This window comes from Diabrotica virgifera, chromosome 3 (assembly GCF_917563875.1).
Source record: "Diabrotica virgifera virgifera chromosome 3, PGI_DIABVI_V3a".
Classification (NCBI taxonomy): domain Eukaryota; kingdom Metazoa; phylum Arthropoda; class Insecta; order Coleoptera; family Chrysomelidae; genus Diabrotica; species Diabrotica virgifera.
Genome location: NC_065445.1, coordinates 179,184,100 through 179,209,852, shown reverse-complemented (window position 1 = coordinate 179,209,852; position 25,753 = coordinate 179,184,100). Strand labels below are relative to the sequence as shown.

Sequence of the window (25,753 nt, the reverse complement as noted above, 5' to 3'; positions counted from 1 at the left end):
AGGAAGCAAAATATTTTGGGATTATGGTAGACTCCACTCCAGATATATCTCATATTGACCAATTAACTTTGATACTAAGGAATATAACTAGAGATGGCATATCCGTAGAACGCTTTTTGTGTTTTTTGCCTAACGTCGGACACAAAGCTGAAGAAATTGTAAATGATATTATCGATGTTTGTGATAAATTTGATTTGGATATCACAAAATGCCGTGGTTAGTCATATGACAATGCAAGTGATATGGCAGGGACTCAGGTGTTCAAACCAGAATAAAAATACTATAAAATCAATGGAAAAATCCCAATAGTTGGCTGTATATCAGTGGCGGCTTTTCTTTATGTGCTGCTGAGCTGCAGAACTACCAAACAACCATAGCAAATCTTAATTATTAAAGAATAATTAATATAGTTTTATTTCAAATCTGCCATATTATCATATTAAACATCAACTGTTAATAATAATTCACCAACAACGATGATTAATATTATTTTTTTTACGTATTTACTCCTCTAGTGAAACCGTATAATTTTTTTACGTATTTGGTGCTCCAGTGAAGCAATCTTTTTACGTATTTGCTGCTCCAGTGAAGCCGCGTCGATAAGAACCGAAACACTGGCAGCGGTAAAATGCATTTATTAGGCAAACGGCGATCTTAGCCGATGTGCTTCGGCAATCGGCTGATTAACGGCCTCGGAAATGTGTTTGCGAGCTGCAATTCACGACAGTTATTCGTGACCGTTGCATCTGTGCCGTGTTTAGAAATTCTTAGGTAACGATAAAGTACTCGAAAAGTTTGCGACAAAAAAGGACCGGCGTATTAATTTCCAATTTAGAAAAATGCAATAAATGTAAGTTAATCAGATTTTTATAGCATGTCGTTATTAGTTACTATTAATTAGTATTAAAGCTAATTTTATTGTTTTTGTTTTCGTATGTTATTCTATTTCTATTATTTTATATTGGCCGTGGTTCATGCAGCACACCCTATAGCAGATGTCACGAGCCGCCACTGCTGTATATCATAGTTTAAAACTCAGCCTGAGGACATAGTACGCACTATGTCCTCAGGCTGAGTGTGTCCCACGTGCCGCTCATTCCTTAAATCTGATAGGATCTGTGGCCGTTAGCTCATGTGTGGTACAAGAACTGTACAATTTTTTCACAAGTTCAACACATCGATGGGAGCTTTATTTGAACCAAAATGCTCTGTGGTACTTCAAAGCCTATCTAAAACACCTTGGTTAGAGAGAAATGATGCTTGTCGAGCTGTGAAAGAAAATTGGCCGGCAATTACAGAATCTTTGAAGCTAATAGAGAATGACAGGAACGAAAAACCTTCATGCCGTAGTGATGCATCTGCTCTAAGATTAAACCTTGAATCACTAGAGACAGTATTTTTGTCCATATTTTGGAGTACCGTTTTAGAACGATTACAAAAAGTCAGTACCAAGCTTCAGTATGAAACTACAACTTTAAGTAAAGTAAAAGGATATTACCAGTTGTTGGCTGGTTTTTGGTAGAGCTGTCATTCATTTCGCGAAATATTCGCTTTTTTCTTGTGAAAGTTTGGGACTCACCCATTTCCTTACGCCCCACTGAATCGTCAGATTTTTGAAATATACACTGTTTTGCATGTACTTAACTTACCTTATCTTAATCTGACGATTTTGAGATTTTCTAAGGATAGATTTTTTTTTCGGTCCCCCTTAACGAACTCCCCTGTATTAGGATCCATATATGCTAGGGGTACATTTACAGGGTACAAGGTTTCTCCGCATGTGATAATCTGACACGCTTGAGTAACTGCAAAAATCCCCGCTTCGGCTCCCCTACCACTAGTCGTGCCTGTGGTAAGTTGATGTGTTTATTGTTGATTAAAAAATGTCGACATTGTGGAGGCAGCTTGTAAGTGATTAACCGCGCGATCTAGGTAAAGGCGGGTAATATTTATGAATGTTATAGAGCAGAAAATGAAAATTGAACCCCACACGAAATTGTCAATAGAATCCGTAAATTAACAAAATTGCCATATAGGTAGTTCGGTTTATAGGGAATTAAAAGGGGAGATGTCATTGTTTGCTGTTTGCAGCTTAAAAAAAAACGCTACAATCAAAAATTTCATAAAATTGATGACGCTTCAAGAGATGTAATGAATCAGGCACTTTCATCTTTATTTACGTTAAAGGCATTGACACAGGTAGGTACATCACTTTTTTGGTCGTAACAAATTGTCTTAATTTTTGACACTTAGGTTTAGGCATATCTTTTTTTACTTTAAATTTTCAATTATTGACTTCTTCACTGTTCTGTAATAGTAGCTATGTCAATTTGTATATGGTGGATTAGAACTACAGGGAATACCACATTAAAAAAACGCGCTGGAAACTTTACCTCAGGATAGTGTGGAAACGTGTTTGTTATTTTTGTTTTATGTCATTTATGCGAAATCATTTAATGTTGCAAACCAATATGTAAAGACAAGTTAACTTATATTCATCAAATTAAGTATTCTAGAAAAACTAAATTTCGTACGCCTATGAGTTTCTCAGGTATCACCGATAAGCTCAAGACTTCCGTTTTCAATTCACTTTGGATAGAGAGTACACTACTTTTAAATTATCATTCTGAGAAACCTGCTTAAAACAAATCTCGAACTTCTAAGGTTTTTATCCAGTGTGTATTCGCAAATGTTGTTTCAAATTACTTGCCTCACTAAACTGTTTAAAACAAATTTCGCACGTGTATGGTTTTTCTCCAGTATGCACTCTCAAATGTTTTTTCAAATGGCCTGCCTCAATAAACTGTTTAAAACAAATTTCACACTTGTGAAGCTTTTCTCCTGTGTGCGTTCTCAAATGTTTTTTCAAATAACTTGTAGTACGAAACTGTTTTAAGCAAATATCACACTCGTTTGGTTTTTCTCCAGTGTGCACTCTTAAATGTATTTTCAAATTTTCTGTAGTATGAAACTGTTTTAAACAAGTTTCACACTCGTATGGTTTTTCTTCAGCGTGCACTCTCAAATGTGTTTTCAAATTATGTGATGTACAAAACCGTTTAAAACAAATTTCACACTTGTAAGGCTGTTCCCCAGTGTGCACTCTTAAATGTGTTTTTAAATTACTTAATTGGTTAAACTGTTTAAAACAAATTTCACACTTATAAGGCTTTTCTCCAGTGTGTATTTTCGAATGCGTTTTCAAATTACTTGCTTGGTTAAACAGCTTAAAACAAATTTCACACTTACACGGCGTTTCTCCAGTATGCACTCTTAAATGAGTTTTAAAACTAATTGCTTCACTAAATTGTTTAACGCAAATTTTGCACTTGTAAAGTTTTTCCCCAGTATGTGTTCTCAAATGTCTTTTCATATTATTTGCTTCACTAAACTGTTTAAAACAAATTTCACACTTGTAAGACTTTTCTCCAGTGTGTACTTTCGAATGCGTCTTCAAATTACTTGCTCGAATAAATTGCTTAAAACAAACTTCGCAGTTATAAGGTCTTTGTCCAGTCGCAACTCTCATATTTTGATCTAATACTTTTCCTTCATCTTGTCGACTCATATAATTTCCTCCATAAGATGAATGTTGAGGTAGTGTATCCATAATTTCCAATTCTCTCTCCTCTTGGGGATAACCTAAAATACAAACTAACTATAATACATATATAATATGAATAATATAAGGAAAAATGATTGTAAAAACAAACAAATGCAATAATATGCCTGCCAATGAGAGCAAAAACAGGATATATACCTCCGAATTCTATCCTACTGCATGAATTTTAATGAAATTTTGGGAATAGCCCTTACTTATCTCCTTAAGGTCGCTGCATATTATCATGCACGTAGCCTTTCCAGCACGTACCGTTTAGTTTTCGAAAAATATGATTTTAATGAACGCGAACATAATTTGTCTGATACGATACGTTCCAGACGGTGTGAATTGTTCATATTTAAAACCAGTTTAATCATATTTTTCTCAAACTAAACGCTATGTGCTGGAAACGCTACGTGCATAATAATAATAATAATAATAATATGCAGTGACCTTAATTCAACGTCTACCCTATTCCGACGTCCGCTTTTATCTCGGGGGTGACTCCCACCCCTTCCCGGGAGTGGAGAATTTGTTGGTTAAAATAACCACAGAAGTGGCTAGAGAACCTAATTGTAAGCAAAAACTGTTTTATATATTTTTTTGAAAACTCAATACTGTTGGAGTTATTCGTGGTTGAAAATTTGCCATTTTTATTGAAAACCGTCACCTTTATAAGGTCGATTTTTTGCGAATACCTTTAAAAGTATGCATCTAACGAAAAAAATATATATAAATTATTTTTATATCTTATGAAAAATCAAAGAGATTCATTTCTTTATAAATCTTCTAGTTATAATACAAAAAGAAATATGGTAGGTGAAAAAAGATGTTTTTATTGCATGTTCAAATCGATGTATTTAACTTAAAATAACAGAGAAATATTTAATTTTAGGAGTATAATGCTACGAATACCTTTTGTAGTGCTTTAAAAGAAAATATCTTTAAAACGAGCACTGTTAAATGTCGATTACATTCAAACTAAGCGAGATATAGTGCAAAAAAATTGATGACTGATTTATTTTAAGATTAAATGCGAAGTATATTTAACCCCTTATCTACCAAATTTAAATGCATCGTTTTACATTTATTTCTACTCTACAGTACCTTTTATTATAGTGTTATTTCTATGTTCAAAAAGTGGGACGGATTTAAAATGTATGGTTTTAAAAAAAAATAAGATAAAATTGTAGAGAGCGTTTTTAAATTTTCTTAAAAATCTTGCTTTTTCTCCATGCAACTCGAAAATTTTCGAAGGTCTTACCTTGCCTTACTTTTTTTTTTAATTTTTGGTATTGAAAATTTTTTGGGAAGTAGTAAGTATTAAAATTAGTTTAATATTTAAATAAAATAGAAATAAACTGTAAAAAAATATATTTATTTCGTTGAAATCATATAATAGAAGTATAACTTTCTTGCGTGCGTACAAAGTTCAGACACATTCTTTTTTTATTAAAAAAATAAAACGGGGATAATTCCCGAAAGTTGGCTGTATACCATTTAGTTGTAAGTAAAACACTCCCTGATGTAGATAATATAATATATCGGGTCTACCCCAAAATCCCGACAGCCACAATCCCGACGGCCAAAATCCCGACACGCCAGAATCCTGACAGGCCAAAATCCCGACAGGCCAGAATCCCGACAGGTTTGATAAGTTTCTTTTTAACATATTATAGTTTATATTTATTTCTTGTTTTTTGTTTATGGCCATCTGTTTTTTATTTTTTGTTACTAAACAAAAGTATTTACCATTTAATATGAACTAATTTTCTAAATCAAATTTCTAACATGGGTATATGAATTAAATTATTGTTTTTGCCAATATATAGTCCAATAATATAATTATTGTTATGCTCTGTATTTCTCTCTTTTTATAAGATTGATCAGCAAATTCTTATTTTGATTAATTACTAAATTATTTTAATTATTACTTATGTAAAACAAAACCAAAATTAAATTGAATTCTCTAATAAATTTTATTCTCAGGGCTATTTTAATTTTAATGCATTACCTTAGGTTTGTGGCTTCTAGTATCTCTAGTTGCTTACTTCATCCAGGGACAAAACAGGGAAATTAAACACACTCGATGTCATATAAATGTTATAAATATTTTTTATTTATCCACAGAGAACGGCAGTTCTCACCAGTGGCGCACAACACCCCTACAAGCGACACTATATATACACGAAATTTTCGATTTTCTAAACCTGACTGAATTGAAAATTGGGCCAAATCCCATATTAAAGTTTAGGAAAAGACTCGTCCATCCATATGTTACTTCTCCATTTTGGTCCAAGGGTGTGGATTTTACGGCCCTTCCCATTTAAAGCCTGTTTTTCGTTCTCGTCCCCAAAACTCCCAAAAATTTCAAAAATTTAAGCCCGACCTTTGCGGCTTCTGATAGCATAGATCATTACCTTTCCAACGCATGTTTAATTTTGAAAATCGGTTATACCATTCAAAAGTTATCGAGCTCAGAAATATGACTCAATTTTTATTTAAAAAATGGAAAATGTTTGTGGATATGTATGCATGTATGTATGTGTGTGGAAAAGTTAAACCGATCTAAATTTTTTTTTCTGTGTTTCAAGAGGGTGTGAGGGCCGATTCAGAACCGGTCTAATTTTGGACTTCTGACTACCCGTAAGTTAGCTAGAGGACTAGCTAAATACAAAATAGCATATTTTTTGGGCGTATATATCTTAGGTTCAAGGAAAGACAGGAAAACCGCAAATACACCAAATCAATAGGGTTGAGTTAAGCTTTCAAATGGCGTTTAAGCGATCAAGCTGAGACATACGCATACGCAGTGCTCACCATAGCCAAAAAACTGAAAAATTAAGCTTTGAAAATTTTGGTTTTTCGACAATTACTCAAAATTTCAACCTACGAATTTCGCCAATAACTGAGCGTTTGTAGAAGGACTCAGGACGCGTCTAACTGTGTATACCTTATATCTGGAAAATTCGAATTTTTATTCGAAGGTTATAGGCTTCATAAATATGATAAAATCTATTTTCTGTGGGAAAACGGTTTCGAAAGCTCAATAATTCCTGTAATAGCTTCAGTTATCATACTTGACCTTAGATCCATCAGATACTACTGGTTAATACGTTTCAAACTCATGTTTACTGATCAAAATCGGTTAAGCCGTTTAGAAGTTATTAAGATACAAAAGTATAATCCAATTAACGATTATTCCCCAAATGGTTTATGTAGTTGTAGTGGTTACGACGCTAAATTTGATCTGGCAACGGGCAATCCGACTTCATTTACCGGCCATCTCAATATATTTTTTTTTCAATCTATTTCGAATAGAAAAAAATCTAGTGTAGGTACATTCGATGGACACTAGATCATTTGGGAGATAATGCAACAAAGGTGACAATTTATAAAGCTTGACGTGTAATAGAGGAACATTGCATTCAACTTCATACATTTAATTTATAAATACCTTTGAAAAACTCCTGATACAAGAATAAAAAACCGCTAAACGCCGTAAAAATGAGTGGCGCATAAAATACTCCAGCTACAAAAGATCTGATATGAATGTTACGTGGCGCGAAAATGGATTTTCATTTGATGCAAAACAAAATTTTAGTTTTATTTTAAAATATTTTTCCATAATATTTGCTAAATTTGAAGTAAACGCGCCACAAAAGAGTTTCAAAATTCAAACTGTATCAAAGTTACTCTTTTGTGGCGCGTTTACTTCAAATTTAGCAAATATTATGGAAAAATATTTTAAAATAAAACTAAAATTTTGTTTTGCATCAAATGAAAATCCATTTTCGCGCCACGTAACATTCATATCAGATCTTTTGTAGCTGGAGTATTTTATGCGCCACTCATTTTTACGGCGTTTAGCGGTTTTTTATTCTTGTCCAATATACCATAAATATAAGATTTAAAAATTATACTAAAATTTCATTCTGTTGCAACTTTTTCTCATCTAATAAATTAAGCTTTAATTCTGATATCTCCTTTGTTTTAACAAAAATTTTATTTAAATAATTCGTTAGACTATTCTTACAAAAATACTAAAATTTACTTTTCTTCTTTTGAATTGATTACTTATCTCTTCTTTAAATTTTGGAATGACTAAATTGACTAAATACAAAAATAAACAAATATGGTGTGGATATAAAACAAACTCTCTCCGTTTCACAAAAATTCTGACTAACCTTTTTGTTTCTTCTTTACTTCTTCTTCCTGGATTGCGCAGCCTTCGATTCTCTCACACTTGCTCCTAGGATGTAGCGAAAGGTCCTTCTCGTCCAAACTGCTTCACCAACAAACAAACAATGGGACTCGCTCGAAATCTCTATTCAGGTGCGGGAGCACGCCAAATAGAATTCTATTTTGCTGACGTCACAAAATAGAATTTCATAATGGGAGAATCGATGGTTGCTTGGCAACGTGACGTCACTAAAATAGAATTCTATTTGGCGTGCTCCCGCACCTGGGGTGAGAGCACGCCAAATAGAATTCTATTTTAGTGACGTCACGTTGCCTAGCAACCGTCGATTCTCCCATTGTGAAATTCGATTTTGGGACGTCAGCAAAATAGAATTCTATTTGGCGTGCTCTCACCCCTGTTTTCTCTCTGCTCGATATCTTGTGCAAATTGATACCCACCGGCTACTCGTTCTAGACAGAACAAAGGAATCTCCTCGGACACAAGGAAAATTAACTTCTTAACTCGGTCAACGATTTCGTTTCACCACGATCTGCTCGCAAAGGCCAATTTCACCACTTTACAGCGACTTCTCACTTTTTAAAAACTGGACTGTCCTCTCCAGATATTAATTACACAGTGACCATTTTTTCTCTCCTCAAATTCAGACTCCACACTCTCATCCCTTCCATCCATCTTTCTCCGCCAATCACAAAAATCATCTTTACCCACTACATCCATATTTTCATTTCTTAAGAACCCATTTATTTTGTATACAACTTTTCCATTTTGTTAAATTCTAGGAGATACCAAATTACTTTTCGTTGTTTCAATATGCTAAACAAAAAACCTTATATTCTAAACTCAATAAATTTAATTATTGTCTATCCTTCTGCGAATCATTTACAAATGTCATTGTTCATTCCAAAGCGCACTAAATGTACTTTCTAATTTTTACCGCATAATTGTATATCCGTTCAAAGAACCATTAACAAATCACTTATCGATTTCACTTTCCGAGAAAACACTGTTTACTAACTAAATTATAATATTTACAATTTTTGGTCATATACAGGACGATGAAAATCTATGATCTCGTGGTCTGTGATATAAATTTATTTTCTAAAATTTTCCCATAAAAATGAAAGGGCATTCCCTAATGAAAGGGCACTGGAAATCCGATCATCGTATTCTTCATAAAATTCTGCGCATATTTGATTGGGCAAGTTTAAGTCTACCTTTGCAAATACGAGGTGGGGGTGAGTGGGAACCTTGTAATGAAAAATGGCTGTAAATCCGGTTCTACTAAATCGATTTTTGCAAACTTGGAGTAGTTGAAAACAGCTATTTTTCGTTAATGTAAGAGTTAAAATTACGAAACAGCCTATTAAGTAATATGCCAGCTAGGAGGAGCTGTTTTATTTTTTTCAGAAATCTAGTTTTCTTTGGAAAATATTAAATACAAGTATGCATTTTTAATCCTATATGACAAAATTAAACCGCGAATTAGAATAGCGAAAACCGCATGTCGATACCTTTTTTTATCTTGAGATATCTTAAGAAACGTGTAAATTTTAAACATAACTGATACTGTCACCGGTAAACGAAGTTAAGGAAATCAAAGTGGAAACAAGCAGTGTGCTGTGGAAAAAAATTAGAGCGTGGCACTTGCGGAGTGCTGACAGAAGTGAATACTTCTTGTAGATTCGATTACATTCGTTCGATTCAATTCGATTCCATTCGATTAGATTTAATTTTATTTAATACTAGCTTACCTGGCGAACTTCGTACCGCCTTAGAAATATATAAAATTTCCTAAAGTTCACATGGTCGTTAGTTCCAAAAAATTATTGTCAAGCCAAGGGCACGGGAAATTGTAGATACTTGAAATCAAATGACAAATATGTTGGAATCATCGGAATACGCGGGATAAAGACATCCTCTCCTTTGTATTTCTCCTTGGTGATTGTGGCCCAGCAAATTAATAATTTTACTTGAGAGTTATTGAGAAGGTAAAATAACAATTAAACGTCACTACTATTCTCGATACATAAACAACGATATTGCTGTTTACTGAGTAAGAAGTGACACCGTTAGACGCCGGGGATTACTGGTCTTCCAACTGATAATAATTATTATTGGTCAGTTGTCGAACTCGGTTAGAAATTATTAAGTTACTAATCTGGCTATTAACAAATAGGAGCAGGTGATAAAAGGGTAAAAATTCAGTGGTGTATGTATTTGTTAATTATTCTTGTTCTTTTGACATCACAACACTGGATTGGTCTTTGCTTGTCTAGTTATGTCCTTCTCCATTGTCATACATTCATAGTTTTCAGGTTGTTTTCAACGTCAACCAACCATATGGTTCTAGGCCTTCGTTTATTTTTCCCTTTATTTCGTTTTCCTATCGACCTCCATTGTAATATTTTCGTTATAAATTTTATATCTTCTTGTCTCTAGACATGTGCCAGCCATAACAGTCTTTGACTTTCCACAAATCTTACAATGTCATACCCTCCATTGAATTCATCAATTTCGTCGATTCTCGATAATCACGGCGGCGGCCGCGAATCCCTTCTAAAACGTAACAACCTTCCCGGGTTCATGCACAACAACTGTGATTAAGATCATCATACGATCAAATGCATAGTTTGCGAGTCTATAAGGTACATACATACATACAAACATTCATTTTTATTTATATAGAAGAGGAAAATATTTAGACGGCTAAAAAAAAATAACGGTTAGTGATAGAAAAGTGAGAATTTAGAGTTATATGGTTCTACATTATATAGAAACAAGAAAAAACAGTTTGTCCAAAAAAATTAAAAAAAAAATCGGGGGGCAAGCCTGCTTTTCACATCGTTTGATCGTAGCAACTCAAAAACCTTCACGGGTTCATGCACAACAACTTTGATTAGGATTATCATACGATCAAATGCATAGTTTGGGAGTCTATAAGGTACATACATACATACAAACATTCATTTTTATTTATATAGAAGAGGAGAATATTTAGACGGCTAATAAAAAATAACGGTTAGTGATAGAAAAGTGAAAATTTAGAGTTATACATATTTATATTTTGGTTCTACATCATATAAAATTAAGAAAAAACAGTTTGTCCAAAAAAATTAAAAAAAAATTCGCGGGGGCAAGCCCCCTTTTCACATAGTCTGATCGTACCAACTCAGAAACCTTCCCGGGTTCATGCACAACAACTTTGATTCAGATCATCATACGATCAAATGCATAGTTTGCGAGTCTATAAGGTACATACATACAAACAATCATTTTTATTTATACTGATATATACAGGGTGTTTCAAAAAGATATGTCATAAATTAAATCACGCATTCCGGGGACAAAAATAAATTGATTGAATCCAACTTACCTTAGTACAAAAGTGTACACAAAAGAAGTTACAGCCCTTTGAAGTTACAAAATAAAAATCGATTTTTTTTTATATATCGAAATCTCTTAGAGATTTTTCATTGAAAATGGACATGTGACATTCTTATGGCAGCAACATCTTAAAAAAAAAATTAAAGTGAAATTTTTGCACCCAATAAAAATTTTATGGAGGTTTTGCTCCCTTAACCCCCCCACCCCAAACTTTTGTGTACGTTCCAATTAATTCATTATTGTGGTACCATTAGTTAAACACAACGTTTTTAAAACTTTTTTGCCTCTTAGTATTTTCTCGATAAGCCAATTTTTATCGAGATGCGGCTTCTTTTTTAATATGTTTACATAAAAATTCTATGGGGGTTTTGTTCCTTTAAACCCCCCACATGTTCGTGTACGTTCCAATTAAACTATTATTGTGGTACCATTAGGTAAACACAGTGTTTTTAAAACTTTTTTGCCTCTTAGTCTTTTTTTGATACGTTACCTTTTATCGAGATGTGGCTTCTTCAAAATGTACCTAAAAATGTAAATTATAAATAAATTTTCAGATTATTAACAGGTATATCATAGGTACTTAACCATTAGGGTGTATCATAATAAATACTTAAATAATGAATTTTCGAAATTCAAACTTTCAAGTTGATAAAAAGTTGCCTCTTACATTACTCTTTCAGAGAAAAAAAGTTTTGTTTTAATTAAAACATATTTAGGTCTCCCGGAATCGACTTAAACTTTAGAATTTTTTCTCAAAAACACGATTTTTCATCTTTTTTTAAATTTTATATTTTTATTGTCAACTTAAAAAAAATTCAAACTTTCAAGTTGATAAAAAGTTGCCTCTTACATTACTCTTTCAGGGAAAAAAAGTTTTGTTTTAATTAAAACATATTTAGGTCTCCCGGAATCGACTTAAACTTTAGAATTTTTTCTCAAAAACACGATCTTTCATCTTTTTTTATTGAAAATTAAATTTTATATTTTTATTGTCAACTTAAAAAATTTTAAGTACGTGATAACAGTGAACAATAAAAATTATGATAATATCTGTAACTAAGCATAAAGTCACCCGGAATCTTTATGAAAATCTCAATTCTAACAACGAAAAATCGAGGTACAAAATTTATTAAAGAAATACAAAAGTTTACTTAAAGATTACAGATAAAAAGTTGACAAAGAAAAATCTTTAAAATGGTTCTTTATTTCATCTTGAAGGATGTTGGCTAAACAAATCCAGTTAGCCTTCAAAGCCACAGGCATTGTAATGCTTCTTCGATCGGGAACCAAGGTTATTTGTTAGGGCGAGTGTCAGATTGTAATTATAGTACTAATACTAACTTACTCTTCAAAATAGAATGCTGTGATATATTCCTAAATAAGTATGAAATAAATCTTACCTGTAATTTATTTTTGCAATACAGCTGTAGCAGATGTGTACTGTCGCTTAGTTTCAAACTTAGGAAGATACTTTCTGTCCATCTTGATCTTATAAAGCCTTCTCGTTTTTGAACGCCACAAACGTGTTTAGAAGCTGCAGTAACTTCCTTTACAACTCGTTCTACCGCTTGAGTGTGAAGTGGTATTTTGAACTCTTTTCTATCACTGCTGAATTAACAATCATCTCAATCTCTTCTTTGCTGAAGTCAGCTATAAGTGGTGGTTCTGTAACTATGGTGGATTGCCAGTCAATGAGATGGATGTAGTCTTCTGCCTCAAAATTAACTTGTGGTAGTTTGAAGACTCGATGTGCCCTTGTTTCTGTCTGTCGAGCTTTTTCTATCCGTTTGCCTGCCAAAGCTCTTATATGTTTTCGAGAGTCAAACAACATCCCTAAAAGGATGTGTTCAGGATGAGCCATAAAGGCGTTTCTCTGCAAGGAAGACTGATCCACAGCCTTCACTTCACTGTCTAAAAACTTGGTGCACTGTACGATGAAGAAAAAGTGTTGTGATGCGTGGATAATTTTAGGACGACATTTTATGGTAAACCATGAGGTAGCATAGACTTTCATGAAGAACTCAGCAAGCTTTCTAAGTTGTGGGGTTGGTTCAATAGTTGAAATATACAGACGTAAAATTCTATTTGCTAATGTCAGCCACCGGGCGTGGGCCAAGTTTCCGGGGTTTCTACTGGCCAACTCAGAGGGACATTCACCTTTGACTACAGCCTGACATATATCCCAAAGGTATTTCTGGTCCGTACTTAAGTCTTTACTATCGACTTCTGGGAAGGTGCTATCTATTTTGTCATAATTAACAACCGGGAAGTCTTGGCAGTTGGTCAAACCTTTGCCTATTGGCCCACTGAATGATGTTGGTCCTGTGGTTGGACCGTCAAGAGCAACAAAAACTTTCCTCAGCGGCAATTCGTTTAAATGCAACATACATATTACTACTTGGACCGGATGTTTCAATGCGCGTTCAAACAACAAAACTGCTCCTTGCGATGTTCCAGTATTCGTTGCCGTACCATCACATCCCAGCGCTTTGATATTTGAGTTATCAATGGAGTTATCACTCATGTAACTTAATATTGATGATACTATATCTTTCGCAGATTCATTGTTTGGAGTTACATGACCGAAATATGCTGAACCTGGTTCCTCGACCAAAGATATGTGTTCTTCTTGTATGGTTTTACGGACAGATTTCCCACGTACAATTTCTTTGATTATGGTTTCATCCTTCCTACCATCGAAGTAAAGAGCAATTATTTCGTTTGTGCGAGTTGAATTAATACTTCGGCGGTACTTTAACCTTTCACGAAAAATCTAGGACTTGTCAATAACTGCGGCTTGGTTTTCTGGTGATGTGACATTCAAATCTTGTAGAAGAGCACTTGCTAGTTGAGCACCTGCTCTGTTTGAAATGCCTCTGCGATCACATGCCCTAGAAAACAATGACAGATTCACTGGCAGGCCTTGTTTTACTTTCACGCTTGGACTTTCAATTTTGTTTCTTAGAGGAGTTATTTTAGAACCTTGAACTTTTTCATCAGGCCTACTTGATTCTTCTTCCATGGATTCATCATCAGAGTCACTACTAAGAATATCCACATTTATTAAATCAGGTGGAGTAGTTAGTTCCACATTCCTACTTAATTTAGATTGCAGGGACTATTCCTTCCGGTTTTTTCGTTTTTCAATTTTTTTAGTCTCTGCTTGGTCAATACCTCCGATAATCATCATCCTCAAGTTCCGTTGGTCTGTCAAGAATGCATGTTCTAATTTTGGTACTTTTCTTGGAGCTGGGCACAAACATTTGTCTAGTTCACTACATTTGCATGAACAAATATCAAAAAGACTATTATCAATGTCAGATCTAAACTTTTCAACTGCAACTTTAAAACTCTTGGCATTTTTTGTATTACAACCTGAAGATTTTTTAATCTTTTCACACCTCTCATGCAATTGTAGAATCATAAAAACAATATTGTTAGTAGATGAAACAGGTATTGATGATTTTTTCCAAATTTGCTCTAACTTATGTGTCACTCGCATTGCAATTAACTTTTTTTGTGGTTGGTAGTATCCTTCAGATTTCAACTGATTTCTCACCCATTCAAAATACCTCAGCACGTCACTTTTAGTAGGTAAAACATTAATATCACTAATGTCAAGAGGCTGTCGGACTATAGGAGCTTCAGTGCATTTCCTCGTTGTTATAGTGTTTGTCTTTTTACTCATGATAGAAAAACAACAAAACCACACGGAATTCACAAGTCAAAAACCACACACACTAAACAAAACACACTGAAATACATGTAATAACACGCAAACCACGTGCTGTCAGATTGAACGGTCGAGTCAGACTAACAGAAACAAAGGGTGTGAGTGAGTGGTGGAGGGGAGCCAGACGCCAGACATCCGGTGACTCACAAGTCAGTGCCAGCTGCCCGTCTCATTGACCCATTGCATTAAAATACAGCACTGTAATGATTGTAATAGAATTTTTTTTTACTGTTTCTGATTCATGTCAAACTTGAATTAAATATGAAAATTGTGATATATTTAGGGTAATTCCGGGTTACCTAAATAATTTAATTCAGAACCAAAATGTTTACTATGGATAAATTAAATGTGAAAATACACATTTTTTAACTTGATTACATCATTTGTAATTTATAAACTGTGTAAATTATTTTTTCAAAAACGTATTTTTTAAAAAAAATTATAAACTTTTTGTACATTCCGGGAGACTTAAATATTGTTGGAATTCAAAAAGATTTTTTTTGGTAGATCTATGATGGTAGTAACAACTTTTTATCAACTTGAAAAATTAAATAATAAAAAAAAATTTTTGTGATATACCCTATTAACCATAGATATACAAATATGTGGTGGATTCGACAAATATTCAAAATATCTCGATAAACACTGGCTTATCGAAAAAGTACTAAGAGGCAAAAAAGTTTTAAAAACATTGTGTTTAACTAATGGTTAAACAATGATTACACAAATAATCCATACCTGCAACCAAACCATGTCCCTACTGATAATAATGGTCAAATCCTAGTGAATCAACCAATACCTTTGTACCAACCTACATCTTACCTAAACACGCAACCAAATATGCCATTATCACAAAAATCCACAAATGGACAACCCTTTAACCAAAACAACTTCCCTTCTGGAACAAACAACAGTTTAACTGCACCTGCAACTACTCAGGACAACGAATGGCAAACAGTGAACTACAAAAAAAGGCAAATAAGCCCTGAAGATAACAGGAACGCTAAAAGACAAACCAAAATAAAAGATTATTGGTTGTCTAAACCTAGCACCAGCACCAGCAATATATATAACAATCTCCAAGAAGAAGATGAGGATAAAATAGACCAATCTAAAACAGAAACGGAAAAAACAGAACCCAAACCACCACCGATATTTGTATCCGGTGTCGAAGATATGAATCCCTTAAATAAACTTCTTATTGAAATTGCTAAAGATCAGTACACCTTAAAAGCCCTGGGTGAAAGTCAAGTAAGAATCCAACCAACTTCGAGTGAAGCATATACTACTATAGTGAAAGCATTGGACACTAAAAAAACGGAGTATCATACATACCAGTCTAAACAAAGCAAGCCCTTTAGAATAGTAGTAAAAAATATTCATTATTCAACAAATCCTGCCGATATTAAACGGGACATAGAAGCTCTTGGACATGATGTTCTAAGTCTATGGAATGTTAAACAAAACATAACAAAAAAACCATTGCCCATGTTCTTTGTCAATCTAAAAATTAAAGAAAATAATAAAGACATCTATAATGTCAAGAAACTAGGACACTCGATAGTTACAATTGAAGCCCCTTATGCTAGAAGAGTTATTCCACAGTGCACCAAATGTCAGAGATTCGGTCATACAAAAAACTTTTGCCATAGAGAATCCAGATGTGTAAAATGCACAGGGTCACATCACACTTCAGAATGTACCAGGAAAATAAAAGATGAAAATGTGACATGTGTAAATTGTGGAGAACAGCATCCCGCAAATTACAGAGGGTGTATTATACATAAGCAACTTCAAGAGAAAATGCATCCAAAACTTAGAGAACGAAATGGACAAACATCTAAAGGAAACAGGGCTACAACACAAGGAATGACATATGCACAGGTAACCAATCAAAATAATCAACAAGAAGGTAACATTATGTACCAACAAAATAGTATAAGTCAACCTAATGATATCTCTGACCTAAAAGCAATGATGAGAGATCTCATTACGCAAATGGGAACAATAATGAATCTTATCACCGCTCTTGTCTCAAATAGGTCATAATGGTTCAAACACTAAAAATAGCATTATGGAATGCAAACGGCTTAAACCAGCATACTCATGAACTCAAAAGTTTCATAACCAACAATGAAATAGATGTCATGCTAGTTACTGAAACTCATTTCACAAATAAAAGTCACCTAGCCCTAGTTAACTACAAAATTTACTTTACCTACCATCCAGATGGGACTGCACATGGAGGCACAGCAATACTAATAAGAAACTCAGTCAAACATCACGAACTGGAAAGATTTACAGAAAATCACCTACAAGCCACTACCATTGCAATAGAAGGAGTTACTGGAATCACCAAAATATCTGCTGTATACTGCCCTCCCAAGCACAACAATAAAAGAGACAACTATGAGATTTTCTTCAAAACGCTTGGAAACAAATTTATAGCGGGTGGAGATTACAACGCTAAAAACACAGTATGGGGTGCGAGAGTTACAACTACTAAGGGTCGTGAACTACTAACTGCAATGCAGTGCAATAATCTAAACTACCTGTCAACAGGAGAACCCACATATTGGCCTTCGGACCCTTATAAAATACCAGACCTTCTTGATTTCTATATCACAAAAGGAATTGACAGTAAACTAGTCACAGCAAGATCCAGCTTAGACATGTCTTCGGATCACACTCCAGTCCTTATGAACATGTACTCCGATATAACTCAGAATCCAAATCCACCCGCTCTGTGCAATAAAAAGACCAATTGGGATACTTTTCAAGAAGTATTAGATGAAGCAATAAATTTAAAAATACCATTAAAAACACCTGCAGATATTGAATGGGCGATAATTAACCTCATAAAAAATATACAGAAAGCTTCATGGGCAGCAACTCCAAACTACAAACAGTCAACAAGAAAAGAATCCTGACCTCCAACTATAAAAGAAAAAATTTCAGAGAAAAGAAGGCTAAGAAGAAATTGGCAACAAAACAGAACAGTGAGCAATAAAAATAAATTTAATAAAGCAGCAAGGGAACTAAAAAAAATATTACTTGAAGTAAAAAATGATTCTATACAAAGATACTTAGAAGAGCTTACACCAACAGAAGCCACCGACTACTCACTATGGAAAGCCACAAGGAAACTAAAAAGTCCTCAGACACCAATACCACCAGTAAGAAAAAGCAATGGCAAATGGGCAAGAAATAACATAGAGAAGGCAGATGCCTTTGGTGGCTATCTCTCACAAGTCTTTCAACCAAACAGCTTGGAATCAACACCTGAAGAATTGGAGGAAATAAATAGAGTACTAAATGAACCTTACCAAAAGGAGCTGCCCATACCGAAATTTAAGTACAATGAAGTTAAGGATGTAATAATGAACGAAATTAATCCTAAAAAAGCTCCTGGTTATGATCTGATAACGGATAGGATACTACAAAAATCAACAAAGAAAGGAGTAACGGCAATATTACAAATTTTTAATGCAATAATAAGATTAAATTATTTTCCGCAACAACTGAAAATGGCAGTTATAATTATGATCCCAAAACCAGGAAAAAAACTAGAGGAATTAACATCATATAGGCCAATAAGTTTACTGCCTGTGCTTTCCAAAGTGCTGGAAAAATTAATAATGAAAAGCATCAAGCCAATACTAGATAGCAAAAATCTCATACCAGAACATCAGTTTGGGTTTAGACAAGAACATGGAACCATAGAGCAAGTCCATAGACTAGTAAAACATATCAGCAACGACTTTGAAAATAAACGATATTGCTCAGCAGCGTTTCTTGACATAAGCCAAGCGTTCGATAAAGTCTGGCACAAAGGTCTACTCTATAAACTAAAAAACCTATTGCCTCATCCGTATTATGAACTTCTAAATTCTCAATTATCTGACAGATTCTTTTCAGTTAAATACCATTCAGAATATTCAGAATTACACCAAATAAAATCAGGAGTACCGCAAGGTAGCGTGTTAGGACCAATGCTGTACCAGCTTTTTACTGCAGATCTACCAACTTCAAGAACTACAATAACAGCAACCTTCGCAGATGACACTGCAATACTCGCCTCACATCATGATTCAGTAACTGCCTCAAGAAACTTACAAGCCAGCCTTAATAATATCCAGGCATGGTTAAAAAAATGGAAAATTCGAGTTAATGAGACCAAATCAACCCATGTTACCTTTACACTAAGAAGAGGTATATGTCCATCAGTGTTATTAAATAATCAAATGATTACTCAGAGAAATGAAGTCAAATATTTAGGTTTACATCTTGACAGAAGATTAACATGGAAAACACATATATTTACAAAACGAAAACAATTGGGTCTCAAACTAAAGGGTCGTTTAAACACAGCGATAAATCAAACAACTTATCAAGGTCAATCGAGTTGTTGCAACTTATCATTGTGTGTAAACGGTGCATCGCACAACTTATCAAAGTTGGAGTTGGGTTGAAGGTGGTATCGCATTGAATCGCAGCGTTTAAACAGCGTTTCAACTTGTCATCACAACTAGTTGCTGTGACTTATCGTTGTGTTTAAACGACGCTTAAGACAACTTTACTGGCTTACTAGCAGAAAATCACAATTAAATCTCACAAATAAGCTCTTAATATATAAAGCCGTACTGAAGCCAATATGGACGTATGGAATTCAATTATGGGGTTCTGCTAGTAATTCAAACCTAGAAATCCTACAAAGATTCCAGAACAAAGTTCTTCGAATTATAGTCAGTGCTCCGTGGTATGTTTCGAACAACATAATAGAAAAAGACCTACAAGTTCAATCCGTAAAAACTGAAGTCACAAAGTACAGTGAAAAATACAAAAACAAAACTAGTGCTCAGTCTAATCACTTAGTGCGCGAACTGTTTAATGTCAACGATGAAGTGCGTCGACTAAAGCGTTTTAAGCCTACAGACTTATTAAACAGATTTAAATAAAATTAATTAACATTTACCACTACATTATTAACTTTGTTTAAAGGAAGCCTCTCACTGGAGAGAATTCCTACATGTCATTTGTTCTTCTAATAATTGTCATAAAATTTACTTATTGTTACGAGTGATAACAGATTGTAAATTAAATGGAGCTTTAAAAAAAAAACTAATGGTGCCACAATAATAATTTAATTGGAATGTACACAAAGGTTTGGGGGGGGGGTTAAGGGAGCAAAACCCCCATAAAATTTTTAAGGGGTGCATAAATTGCACTTTAATTTTTTTTAAGATGTTGCTGCCATAAGAATGCCACATGTCCATTTTCAATGAAAAATCTCTAAGAGATTTCGATATATGAAAAAAAAATCGATTTTCATTTTGTAACTTCAAAGGGCTGTAACTTTTTTTGTGTACACTTTTGTACTAAGGTAATTTGGATTCAATCAATTTTTTTTTGTCCCCGGAATGCGTGATTTAATTTACGACATACCTTTTTGAAACACCATGTATTATGCCTATAATTTAATATATTATACAGGGTGTCCAGAAACTCTACCGACAAACGAAGACAGGAAATTCTTCAGATAATTTTAAGACAATTTAGCTCAATTCACCTAGTCCGAAAATGCTTCCTAAGGGAGATAGAGCTCTTTGAAAATGGCGTCTTGCAATTAGTTTTTCTTAGATACCTCCAGAACGCTTCAATTTAGAAAAACGAAAATCGGTGCGTATATTTATCTTCCACAGATAAATCTATTCCATCCATTGCGAATTTCGAGTACTTATCATAGGCGTCCGTTTTGGGTAGGGCAACGGATATTTTATCACAGAATTTTTTTTCTTTATTTAAGCATTTTTGACACTGGATTATTAAATTGTGAGGTATTCTAGTACTAAAAGGTACTCTTACTTTAAGTCAGTAGGACACACGGTTTTCTAGAAAAATCGATTTGAAAATTTTTCGTTTTTTGAATTTGAAAAAACATTGAAAAAATTTTTCAAAAAAAAAACGGTGTATTTTACCAACTTAAAGCAAGAGTAACTTTTAGTACTAGAATACCTGATAACTTAATAATCTAGTGTCAAAAACGCTTAAAAATTAAAAAAAAAATATTATGCTATAAAATAACCGTTGACCTACCCAAAACGGACGCATATGATCCGTACTAGAAATTCGCAATTAATGAAATCGATTCATGTCTGACATATAAATAAACGTACCAGTTTTCGGATTTCTAAATAGTTTTTTTTTTATTTTTTTTTGGAAATTCAAAAAAAGAAAAATTTTCAAATCGATTTTTTTAGAAAACGGTGTATTGTATCGACTTAAAACAAGAGTACCTTTTAGTTGTAGAATACCTCGCAATTTAATAATCCAGAGTCAAAAATGCTTAAATATTAAAGATAAAAAAGTTATGCGATAAAATAACTGCTGCCCTACCCAAAACGGACGCCTATGACCGGTACTAGAAATTCGCAATGCATGAAATCGATTTATATCTGAAAGATAAATATGTGTACCAATTTTAGTTTTTCTCAATAGAAGCTTTCTGGAGTTATTTAAGAAAAACTAATTACAAGACGCCATCTTCAAAGAGCTCTAGCTCCCTTAGGAAGCATTTTCGGACTAGGTGAATTGGGTTAAAATATCTTAAAATTATCTAAGGAATCTCCTGTCTTCGTTTATCGGTAGAGTTTCTGGACACCCTGTATAATACAGGGTGTTTCATTAATAATTGTCCATATAGTAACTGGAGAAACCTTAGCAGAAAATACGAAGATTTAACCTAAAACACTTAAATAAAATGTGTTTCCTTACTGAGTTACAGGGTGTTTTATCTAAAAAATTAAAAAATATTTTTGCTCAGCGTTTTAAAACTATTCGATGTATCCTTTTCATACTTGGCAGGAAGTAAAGATACTGTACTAACTACTAAATTATGTTAAACAAACGTTTCTAGCTTTTACCAGAGGCGTACGACGGGGTAAAGTGAATGGTTGACCCTTTCCAAATTCTACGGCACTGGCGAAATTGCTATTTTAGTTCAATTTTTAGATTCTCCAATACTTTCTATGAAAATAATATACTCTTCATTCGTAACGATAAAGTCATTAGTTTTCGAGATCTTTGAAGTTAAAAATGAAACGACAACTTATTTTGATCAGTGTATTGTGTCGCTTCATTTTTAATTTCAAATATCTCGAAAACTAATCATTTTATCGTTACGAATGAAGAGTATATTATTTACATAAAAAATACTGCAGAATCAAAAAATTACACTAAAATAGCAATTTCGTCAGTAGCGTAGAATTGGGGAAAGGTCAACCAGCCACTCTCCCCTGTCGTACGCCTCTGGTAGTAGCTAGAAACGTTTATTTATCTTAATTTAGTAGGGTGTACAGTACCTACACTTTCTGCCAAGTATGATAAGGATACGCCAAATAGTTTTAAAGTACTGGGTACAAATAATTTTCAAAATTTTAATCATATGAATCATATCACAAATTAATCAAAATAACTGTGCCGTTTCATATTTAACTTCAAATATCTCGAAAACTAATGACTTTATCGTTACCAATGAAGAGTATATTATTTACGTAGAAAGTATTGGAGAATCCAAAAATGGCACTAAAATAGTAATTCCTCCAGTGGCGTAGAATTTAAGAAGGGTCAACCATCCACTATCCCCTGTCGTACGCCTCTGGTAGTAGCTAGAAACGTTTGTTTATCATAATTTAGTAGGGTGTCGGGTAGTCGCATTTTGTCCCAAGTATGAAAAGGCTATGTCGAATAGTTTTAAAATGCTGAGCAAAAATAGTTTTTAAATTTTTAGATAAAACACCCTGTAACTCAGTAAGGATCCACATTTAATTAGGGTGTTTTAGGTTAAATATTCGTATTTTGTCCTAATGTTTGTCCAGTTACTTTATGGACAATTATTAATGAAACACCCTGTATATACCTAATTTAATACATAATATATACTACTATCAGTGATTTTACCCATTAATATTAGGATTAATAAATATAAAGTTACATAAAGCTTTCAATTATTTTTCTTATAGGGGAGTGCATATAGATTTTCACTTCGGAAAAAATCTAACAAGATAGAACTTTTTGTAATTTCATTAAGAAATGTTTAATAAACAACATATCAAAAAGTTCTACTCGAGAAGTGGGTGTTTCATTTTTTATTAAACAAAAATGAACTACGAAGTTTGATGTTTTTTAAATAACTCCGAAAATATAAATTTTAGAACAAAACTGACTTGACCATTGAAAAATTCAGAAAATTTTACAAAAAAAACTTTATATAAAGAATTTTCTAAAATTAAATCTGTATATTGAGTTTTTTTAATGTAATTCTTTAACTAATGGATCAAATGAAATTTTACAAATTGAACCTAAAAGAAGAATAATTAAGATATCTTATGGTTATAATAAAAATAAATAAATGTATGGGCATAAGTACGGTGGGGGCGGAAAGTGAGCCTTACATGAATTTTGGTTAAAAATGATTTGAAAATGTGTAACTAATACAATTTTTCTTATAAAGCCCTCAATTTTGCAAAACTTACCTTTCAAGTATCGTACTAAATGATGTTTCATTCAAAAAAAATCTCAAAAATTTAATTCAAATGATATGACGTCTTAAAGAATGTAATTTTTGAAATCTTCGTAGTTTTATAGAATTACCACCACTTTAAGACGGTATTACTCAAGTTTAAACAAATCTATTACAGTTTTATAAGTGCTTTTCTAAAGGTTGGGATGTAATCTTTAAAATGCACTAAATTATTTTACTTTAGAAATGAAATAGACTATTTCTTTTTGAGAAAATTAAGAAAGATAACAAAAATGTAATACAAAAACCGAAAATTACCAGCTAAAAAATGTTTATATAAAGTGATCAAAACTTTTTCTGTAAAACTTACCTATAATACATTTAATAATAAACTTCAACAATAATAAATGTTTCGCAAAAAATTTTTTTTAGCTCTTATACAGTATGTCTGCGTAACTTGGAACCGATTGATAACTTTTTTATTATCAGTTTTACGAAAAAACGTTATTCTTTATAAAATACTCTGCATCGTATATAATCTAAGATGCAATCATCAAATATCTTTAATGAATTTTATACGAGGTATGTCAAAAAATATGAATTTCACTCAAGAGTAAAGTATCGTTAAATTTCACAATATCGAAAATTGTTATTAAGAAAAGTTTTTTGGAATTAAAAAATTTGTTTTAGTGTTCAATTACATCCTTCTAATTAAAATATTGTGAATAATAAAGGCACTTAACTCTTAAGAAAAATTCATATTTTTTACATACCTCGTATAAAATTAAAAAAGTTTAATATCTGATGGTTGTATCTTAGATTTTAGACCAGGGAGAGCATATTATGAAGAATAACTTTTTTTGTAAAAGTGATAATAAAATAGTTATCATAATTGTAATAAAATGATGATGAGTATCCGTAATTTGAGAAAAAATTTAAAAAAATTTTTCGATTAGAATAATGTAATTGTATATTTAAACATAGTTTTTAATTTCAAACAACTTTTCATAATAGCATTTTTTGATATTCTGAAATATAAAAGTACTTTACTCTTTAACGAAATTCATATTTTTGACATAACTCATATAAAATTGATAAAATTTGATATCTGATGGTTGAGTTTTAGATTTTTGACTATCCAGAGCATTTTATGAAGAATAACTTTTTTCGCAAAATTGATAATAAAAAGGTTTTCCATGTGGTTCCTAGCTACGCAGACATACTGTATAAGAGCTTCTGTATAAGAATTTTCAAATTGCAATGCCATATTCGGATTCAGTATAATCAAAAACAAAATAGAAACATATTTGATCAAAGTAAAATGATGAATTTAACGATATTTTTAAAATTATTAATACAAAACAATTGTTATTGTTTAAACAATTAATAAACAATTAGCGGCCAAATCCGAAGGTAAATATTTTTATCTTAAGATGTATATAAACTAACAAAAAAAGTTTTAGAAAAATATAAGCTTGTTTGAATTTTTCCGAAACAATGCATGTTTTCGTTCTAATTGCACTCCCCTATTAATAAAGTAATCAATATATTTTTCAATTTGGCGAAAAATTTAATTGCTGATGAAGTATAGTAAATGCTTCGTGTAAATTTTAATCGTAAATAATGGATGGAAGAGTTCATTTATTATTAGATAATTACGTTAAAGGGGAGGGCCTTTACACAAAAGTGACCTTTTTAAAGTTGTTGATTACATTATTCCTTTCGACCCACTTATTCTCAAATTGTATTTTTAAACATCTTATTTATTTTATATAATAATAATTAAAGTCACTATCAAATTTGAAGTAAAATTTCTGAAAGTTTGTTAATCCTAAAATTAACGGGTAAAATCACCATGTAGTACGTAGTACACTTGTCAAACGTAGCAAAAAGTTTAAAAATTTCACAATCGTCATAACGCCGCATGGCGATTGTAAGATTTTCAAATTCTTTGCTACGTTCGAGAAACCATATATATTATGTATTAAATTGGGTCCTATATTATATAATATATTAAATAATTATAGGCATAATATACACTCACGGGCACAAAATTCCGCCACCCAAAATTTTTGATTAAGTTTGACAATCTATAACTTTATTATTTGTACTCCGATTTTCAAGATTCTTGATCAGTTTGTAGGTACATGTATTGATGTCGTTTGTTATTATTCCGGTTACAAAAATTTTTTGCTTACATGCCATTATACGGGGGTGAATGGAAGCGTTGTTTTTTCTCCTAATTTTAAAAAATTCTGTGGAAAAATTGAAGGGCTGATTTTGTTTCATACTCCTTTTGTATTATCCTGA

General features: G+C 32.7%; 1 protein-coding gene across 1 annotated transcript in view; it reads right to left on the bottom strand.

The window, feature by feature from the left end:
- Positions 1-2,003: 2,003 nt before the first annotated feature.
- The window catches only part of LOC126882240 (zinc finger protein 235-like), a 98,036-nt gene continuing 74,286 nt past the window's right edge, over positions 2,004-25,753 (bottom strand). The window contains exon 2 of the mRNA XM_050647063.1: positions 2,004-3,642. Within this exon, the coding sequence (XP_050503020.1) occupies positions 2,669-3,642 (974 nt within the window). The 3' untranslated portion in view covers positions 2,004-2,668. The remainder of the gene's footprint in view (positions 3,643-25,753) is intronic.